This window comes from Mus pahari, chromosome 6 (assembly GCF_900095145.1).
Source record: "Mus pahari chromosome 6, PAHARI_EIJ_v1.1, whole genome shotgun sequence".
Classification (NCBI taxonomy): domain Eukaryota; kingdom Metazoa; phylum Chordata; class Mammalia; order Rodentia; family Muridae; genus Mus; species Mus pahari.
The window spans coordinates 91,500,775-91,509,122 of record NC_034595.1 but is presented as its reverse complement, the minus strand read 5'-3'; the positions used below and the strand labels follow the sequence as shown (position 1 = coordinate 91,509,122).

Genomic DNA, 8,348 nt, shown 5'->3' with positions numbered 1-8,348 from the left:
GTGTGTGTGTGTGATAGCAGGAGCCAGCTCACCTGAGAAAGAGGCTGCTGCTGGGTTCTGCTCTGGCAAGGGTGGCTGCCCAGGCTCCCTTTGGTCTCCCTGGAGCAGAGAACCCAATGTGTGTGCCCTGGCCTTCCCTGTCCAGTGTGTCTTATTATCTAGTGACAGCCACCATCCATCCTTGTTTTGTTTTGAATACAGAATCTCTAGCTCAGGCTGTCCTCAAATTCCCTATGGAGCTGAGGATGACCTTGAACTCTCCATCCCCCTGCCCCACCTCCCACGCGCTGGGATCGTAGGTGTGTGCTACCACACTTGGTTTACATGGTACAGGGGATCAGAACCCAGGGTTCGGTGTATTAAAGGTGAGCACTCCACCAGCTAAGCTGTACCCCGGGCCTTCTGCCACTTCAGAGATAGGTCTCATTGTGTAGTCCAGGCTGGCCTGAGCCTCATGGTCCTTCTCCCCTGACCCCCAGCTCCCCGAGTGCTGCGGTTATTGTAGACACACGTATGTTATCATACACAATCCTGGATCTTCTTTTCTACAAGGTGGGAGAGGTTCTGAACCTCTGGCCTGGCTGTCTGGGGAGCACCTAGACCATGACATCAATGTTGACCTTCTCTGTCCCTTCCCTTCTCCAGCTGTTGACCTCTGGCCAGCGGCAGCTGCTTCTGTGTGAGACACTGACCGAGACGGTGTATGGAGACCGAGGGCAGCTGATCAAGTCCAAGGAGCGCAGGGTCTTCCTGCTCAATGACATGCTGGTCTGCGCCAACATCAACTTCAAGTAAGAGCCTGGCACGGGGTGGGACATCCCCTTCCAGGGACCTTTGCTGTTTGGTTTCCTCTCCCCAGCCTCTGTCACGGCACCACCGTAACCCTGTTAGGTCTAGACTCTTCACCTTCCTCTACCTCCCTCATGCCCTGCTTTGTCCTCGGCCCCCAGGGCTAAGATCTGGACTAGCCAGGGGCATCTCTGACCTCAGACTTACTGTCATTCCCGGGCCAGGGCTGTGTGCTACAGAATACCCTTCGTAGCTCAGCCTGACAAGGAGGCTCTTCCTTGTGTCTACCCCAGATCCCTGCGGTTTGGGCTCACATGGGGTTCCCGGATCTCAGAGCTGCTGGTGTCCACCCAGAGTAGTTTCTGCCCTGTAGGGCATTGTTTCCAGCCCACGGGAGGCTGTAGAAGCTCTGGGCTGTGGGCTTAGCCTGAGATAGGAGGAACTGGGTTGTGAGGGAGGTGGCCTGTGGCTGCTGCTGGAACCTCACATATGGTTAGCACAGGAATTCACACAAATGTCAAGACCTTTGACTATTCGGGTGATGTAATAAGCTGGGGGGCTGTACTGCCTCAGGCAATGGGAGCTGGGACCCACACTCTGCAATGGCCCAGACCTCACTCAGCAGGGGAATTCACAGGAAGTGTTCACTGACTGTCAACCCAGGCCTGTTCTCCTACCTCCCAGCTTGGGTACTTACTGTGTGTATATGTGTGTGTGTGCACGCATACATGCATGTGTGTGTATGTGTGTGTAAGTGCTCACGTGTGTGCACATGCATGCATGTATATGTGCATGTGTGTATGCATACATGCATGTATGTATGTGTAATATGTGCATGTGTGTATATGTTTGTGTATGTGTGTGCACATGTGCATTTGCATGTGTCCATGTATATGTGTGTATGTATATGTGCATGTTTGAGTATGTATGTGTGTATGCATATGTGTGCCTTTGCATGTGTCCATGTGTGTGTATCCGTGTGTGTCCGTGTCTGTGTGTCCGTGTCTCTGTGTGTGTGTGTGTGTGTGTGTGTGTGTATGCACAGGTCAGAGCACAATCTTTAGAATCAGTTCTCCCTCCTCTCACTATTTGTATCCTGGGGATCAAACTCAGGTCAGCAGGTTTGGTGGCAAGTTCCTTTATCCACTGAGCCACGGGGACAGTCTCTGGCACTGCGAGTCTTATGTCTCATTATATCCAGACACCCAGCAGGGGCGGGGGCATGACCACCACCCTTCTCGGTCTTACAATGTTCAGGGTTGGTCACGTGAGAGGAATGGGGTGTAAGTGCTCAGGTTTGGGGACCCTGGTTTGCCAGTGTGGTTGAAGCCACGGGGACCCTGGTTTGCCAGTGTGGTTGAGCCACTTAACTTTACTGAGTTTCTCTTCTGGGATCCCAGAGCAGCTGCGGGGGTTGCTGTCAGAATCAGAGAGGAGGGCGGGCTGCTCCCCAGGGAGACCTTCTGGATAGTTGCCCTCTGGTCACACCTGGCCTAGGTGGCCGTGCTCCAGTCTGGAGCTGTCCCTCCCTTCATGCCTGCTGCCTAGGCCAATGGCTTGCCCCCAGAGTCCTCCGCCTCACAGGAGTGCGCCGTCTCAGTAACACATACCCCTTTTGTCTCTTCTCCAGGCCCTCCAACCACAGGTAGGTAGCTTGTGGCTCGGGGATTCAGGCATGTGACTCTGGTTCTGGGCCTGGGCTCCCTGGTGTAATGCCTTGGTGTGGGTTTCCTGCACTGCCTGGCCTGGCTGGATTTGGGCCTGAGGTCCTATGCTTGTGCTGCCTGGAGCCTGGCTAAGCGAAGGTGCTGGGTGCTGGAGCTACGCTGTCTCTGGGCTGGGCTGCAGCAGGCTCTCCAGCGCTCTTTTTCTTCCCACAGGGGCCAGCTGGAGATCAGCAGCCTGGTGCCTCTGGGGCCCAAGTACGTGGTGAAGTGGAACACGGCTCTGCCTCAGGTGCAAGTGGTAGAGGTGGGTCAGGACAGCGGTGCCTATGACAAGGACAATCTGCTCATCCAGCATGCTGGAGCCAAGAAGGCCACCACTGCAGGGCAGGCCCAGAGTGAGTACCGCTGGCTGTTGGCTGCTGCCTGTCACCTGCGAGCTGTAGAACCAACCGGGGCCAGGGACCACAGGCTGGTGGGGCCTGGGCCAAGAAAGTCTTGCTGTTGTAGCTCAGTGCGGAGCCGCGACGTCCCTTGCACATGCGCGCCCCTGTGGTCTCATGGCTGCCGCACACCCTGCACACATCCCCTACCCTGAGCTAGACTCCCTCACAGGGACACAGGCCAAGTGTGACTTGGCTATTTGCTGCCTCCTGTGGGCTCTTGGACAGGTGCCTTCTGTCTGTACCTAGTATGCCTCCTGGTACAGTGAGGAACTTACCCCCTGATCCATAGGGGTGCTAGAGAATTCAGGTCTGTCTGTCAGTCTGTCTGTCTGTCTCTCCCCAACCTGACCCAACCTCTTAGACTCTGCTTGAAGACAGGAGCACCGTGCCTGGGAGCATCTCCCTGTCTGCCTTCTGCTTGCAAAATGGCTTCCACTCTGTGCATGCGGACCACTGCAGTAGCTTCAGGCTGCTTCTCCCCCTCCCTCCCTTTGCCCCCTTCCACCTTCCCCAGAACTGTCCCTTTCACGTGTGGTGTATGTATGCTGTAGGATGCCACCACTCCCCCAATGATCTGATGTTCTTGGGGGTACAGACCTCTGTGGCCCTCTTGGGGACATCTGCCTGCCTCCTCCTTCCCTCCCAGCCTTTGCTGTAGTTCCTTGGCCTCCTGGGGTCCTGGCCCCGGGAGTGTACCGCCTTCCACTGCAGGGTCTTCCCCAGTCTGGGCCCTTTCTTGTTGTTTGAGTTGAGGGTATCCTTAGTCACCATCTCCAAGCTGATCTTTCTGATGAGCTGAGCCTGGGCCAGAGCCCCATCCAGGCTGTTTTCTCATTGTTACTTTTCTCATTGCTGTGATAAAATATCTTTAAAAAAAATCAAGTTAAAGAAGGGAAGCTTAGTTTGGGAGGTCCACACAGGTCTCACACAGGTGTGTGAGGTGGCTGCTCACACTGCTTTCAAAGTCAGAGAGCAAAGAGAGGTGCATGGCGGTGGTCAGGTCCCTTTCAGTTTGGTCCAGGGCCCATGTTCCTTCTGAGAGGTTCTCCCCACTTCGGTTCCCACTCATCTGGCAGCTCCTCACGGAGCTCAGAAGTGTGTCTCCCAGGCGATTCCAGAGCCCGTAGCCTTGACAGTATTAACGGCGATGGCTGAAGGCTGGTCTCCCAGAACCTCCGTTTCAGCCAGGGCCTGGCACCCAGAGACACTAAACCACAGGCCGGGCCAGCAGATCGGAGCACTGCACGTCGCACCTGCCATGAGCGACCAGAGCTCCAGTTTCACTTCCCCTCCCCGCCGTGGCTCTGCCCACAGCCCTGCCTGGGCGCTTGCCTCACTGGGCCCCAAACTCTGGAAATTCTGAGGCATGGTTGCGACAGCTGCTCAGCCCTCTGAGGCAGTACCACTGTGACCCCTTCCAGATCCGAGTGTGAGACCAGAGAGAGGGGTGGTTCCCCAATCCCTTTGTCTCACTTGGGTCCCTTCAACCTAACTCCACACCCTTCTTCTGCCCACTCCCAGACTGTAGCTCCGAGGACCCCTGTGTCCCTGACTCTCTCCCTCTGCAGCCCGACCCCCTTGAAAGGCGAGAGGCTCTGTAGATCCCTGGTTGGCCTTAGATTATTTTTTAACACATTGTTATGCAAATAAGGACACAGGGAAAGCTCCCAGCAATGAACACATGTGCTTTTAGCCCTTGAGCGAGAGTAAAATCCAAACAAAACACAAACTAGATAAAAATAACACTACAGGACAATAAATAATACTGTCCACGGTGTGAATGCATTGTGACAGTTGTTTTGTTTCACTGAGCCTGAACTGCTCACACTGTAGACATCGCATGCTTTCCTATGAGTGGGTCCCCCCAAATCCTACAGGGCAACTTACGTGGAGCCCCATTTTCCCACCAATGTCCATTCCTTGAGCATTCTCTGTCAGTGAGTGCATCCTTACCATCCCGTGTACCCTTGTACCGATTCCCGTTGATCGTGACACAGCTCCAGTCAGCTCCCAAATCCTCAAAACCTCTGACCGCACGCAGAAGAATGTGGCACCAAAGTCGTACCCTCTAGGGGGCGTGGGATGTGCGCCTGCTTTTTAGCCCCTCACAGTGAAAAATCCTGACTCCCTTAGGCTGCCTGAGAAACCCTGGCCTAGCGTGCACCATCCTGTTCCCAAGGTGGCATCCAAGGACTTGTCTCTGAGCCATCTTGCCTGTCCCCCTGCTCTGTCTCTCCCTGTCCCCCCCTGTGTAGTATTTGTATCAACATCTGAGCTCTAGGCCCGCCCACCACTGGCCTGTTGCCCTAGAACTTTCCTCCCAAGCATTCTCTACCATCTGGTTAATTCACTCCCCTCCCCTGCTGTCTGCCCAACCCTCTGGGTCCTAAGTCCCATAAGAGCAGGGACCCTGCCTGCCCTGCATAGCAGGTCCCCCATATGTCACTGAACAGTGTGCTGTTCGTAGGCTGCAAGGAGCCCCATACTCTTCTCTGGCTTGCCCATACCCATCACATTCTGGTCCGTTGAAGGCTCCTCAGTTCTCGGAGCGTGGCTGATTTAGTCTTATGGTCCTTGTGAGCCTCCGTACAGACCGACAGTGGCACCATCCCAGGTGCGACACCTTCCTTCTGCTGGGACCTCTCTGTCCCAAACCCTGGCCCATATTTTCTTCAGCATTTCCATTGGCTCTTCTCTTTGGACATGGCTGCCTTATCCCTGTCAGCTTCCTGATGACAGGACACCTTTCCCAGACCCAGGGCTGATCCTTGTGTCTTCTCTGCCAGACAAGGTGTACCTGGGCCCCCCACGCCTCTTCCAGGAGCTGCAGGACCTGCAGAAGGACCTGGCAGTGGTGGAACAGATCACGCTGCTCATCAGCACCTTGCATGGCACTTACCAGGTAGGTGTGGCCCAGGGGTGGTGAGGGACCTGCCCCGGGTGTATGGTGCCCCTTTGTGCCCTGGCTCTGAGTATGGAGCGGTTGTAAAGGCTGGCACTCCTGACCCTCTCAGAAAGCTCTGCATATGTCTGGGGTCTCAGTTAGGGTCTTACTGCTGTGAAGAGACACCAGGCTCAAGGCAACTCTTAGAAGGACATTTAACTGGGGCTGGCTTACAGGTTCAGAGGTTCAGTCCATTATCATCAAGGCAGGAACATGGCAGGCATGGTGCAGGAGGAGCTGAGAGTTCTACATCTTCATCTGAAGGCTAATAACAGAATACTGGCTTCCAGGAAGCTAGGATGATGTCTTAAAGCCCCATGCCCACAGTGACACACCTACTCCAACAGGACCACACCTCCTCCAACAAGGCCCCACCCACTCGAACAAGGCCCCACCCACTCGAACAAGGCCACACCCACTCTAGCAAGGCCACACCCACTCTAACAAGGCCACACCCCTCATAGTGCCACTCCCTGGGCTAAGCATGTACAAACCATCACATCTGGCTTTGTGCACTAGTTGGAGGTCCTACAGTTCCTCCCCAGCCTCTGTCCCGGACTTCAGAGCATCCTCTCCGGTGTCCCTCTGAGAGGAAGCAGCAGTGGGGTGGGCTCTCATCGAGGCTTGGGAGGTCCCGTGTATAGACGGGATTGCCTCCCAGGCTTTATCCCACGCGCCCCGGGTGCCGTAGCTGTGTTAGGCTTTCTGGGGAGCCAGGGGACTATGGTGACCCCTTCTCTCCCCCAACACTAGAATCTGAACATGACTGTGGCCCAAGACTGGTGCCTGGCCCTGCAGAGGCTGATGCGCGTGAAGGAGGAGGAGATCCACTCGGCTAACAAGTGCCGCCTGAGGCTGCTGCTGCCTGGGAAGCCAGACAAGTGAGGGGGGCATGGGGGGCGTGGCTGCCGCCAGTGGGGGGCGTGGCTGGTGCCAGTGAGGGGGCGGGGCTGCCGCCAGTGGGGGGGCAGTCAGAGAGAGAGAGAGAGAGAGAGAGAGAGAGAGAGAGAGAGAGAGAGAGAGAGAGAACACGCATGAGTGAGAGCCTGGGACCTCCTGCTTGCTGTAACTGCTGTGATAAGAGAGAGACGGTGCACACCCACTGTGGGCCATGTCCAGGAAAGCACCTAGCACATAGTAGGTACTTAGGATGATTGAAGGGTCATCTTGCTGACATCCTGGGTTAGCTTGGTTTTCGTTGGTGGACTCTGGACTCACCGGGCCTACTACGTCATACCCTCTTCCCTCACCTCAGCCTGTGACATCCCAGATCTTCATAGATAGACCCAGCCGCCCCTTTCAGGCCCTCTGCTCCCAAGAATCGCCACAGGAGCTGTGGGGCCCCTCTCTGTGGGGAGAGGTGGTCTTGAGGCAGGGAATGCCGGCCGGCAGGCAGGCAGGCAGGCAGGCTAACAGGGAAAGGCCCTCTCGGAGCTTTGTAGGACTTGAGTACAAACAAGGAAGTGGGGCCAGGGGCCAGCCAGGCTCAGGACCCCTGGGCGTTGCTTGGGAGCCTCTCTGCAGGAGGTGGGGTCTGAGCAGTGGGAGTCAGGGAAATATGCTGGCTTGGTTCCTCAGGGGTGGGCCTCCAGGGTCAGGAAAGAGGTTCAGCAAGAGAGCAGGGCCTTGATGTTTGAGTGTGGGTGGCTGTAGCTTGAGCTTCGGAAGCTGCCCCCTCCTCTGCTGCCTCCTCTCTTGTGCCTTATTCTCCTGGGCACCTAGAGACTGAGAGACACTGCCCTGTCCACTTCCAGGGGGTGGACTTACTCACAGGACTCTAAAGGAGCCCTGCTGCTCTGGGGTGACCTCCAATCTCCTTCCCTCCCTCCCTCCTTCCCACCCCCAACCCTTCCATCCACGCTCTGCCCCTCCCTCCTGCTCTCCCTGCTTCCCTCCCCCCTTCCTGCCCTCCCTCAGGTCTTCTCTCCCTCCTTCCTCTTTTCCTCATCTCCTGACTGAGTGTCCACCATTGGGGAGAGACAGTATGAAGTCCTTTCCCCTGGCTCTAGAGGCCAGTGAAATGCTGGCACCTGGTGGTGCCAGGATCTCAGCTGGGCATAAAGCCAGGGGTGTTGGGGGGCTGGAACTGGGCTGCCAAGAATGGCTCAGCTTCTCGGACCAGGTGCCCCCTGCCCATCACAGAGGGTGGAGGGCGGTCTCCCCAAGGGGGTGGAGTTTGCCAGGCTACAGGCCCCTTCCAAGGTCTTCTGTGGAGCTCAGCCACTATACCAGGCACTCACGGGTCCTGCCTTGTCTCTCCGTCCGCAGGTCTGGCCGGCCCATCAGTTTCATGGTGGTCTTCATCACCCCGAACCCCCTGAGCAAGATTTCCTGGGTCAACAGATTACACTTGGCAAAGATCGGACTAAGTGAGTACAGGCTGGGGGCGGAGCCAGGGCGGGGCGGGAGAGAAGCTGGGGGCAGAGCCAGGGCGGGGCGGGAGAGAGGCTGGGGGCAGAGCAAGGGCGGGGCAGAGAGAGGCTGGGGGCAGAGCCAGGGCGGGGC

At 56.6% G+C, this 8,348-nt stretch overlaps 1 protein-coding gene across 10 annotated transcripts in view; it reads left to right on the top strand.

Annotated features, from left to right (window-relative positions):
• Positions 1-8,348, top strand: part of Arhgef10l (Rho guanine nucleotide exchange factor 10 like) — a 145,770-nt gene that overhangs the window by 89,798 nt on the left and 47,624 nt on the right. For 8 of the 10 annotated variants that reach the window (XM_029539498.1, XM_029539497.1, XM_029539496.1 and 5 more), the window contains 6 exons: positions 646-791; positions 2,420-2,434; positions 2,670-2,851; positions 5,686-5,801; positions 6,597-6,724; positions 8,112-8,212. In XM_029539498.1, the coding sequence (XP_029395358.1) occupies positions 646-791; positions 2,420-2,434; positions 2,670-2,851; positions 5,686-5,801; positions 6,597-6,724; positions 8,112-8,212 (688 nt within the window). The remainder of the gene's footprint in view (positions 1-645; positions 792-2,419; positions 2,435-2,669; positions 2,852-5,685; positions 5,802-6,596; positions 6,725-8,111; positions 8,213-8,348) is intronic. The other 2 variants (XM_021199843.1, XM_021199839.1) reach the window with 1 other exon arrangement.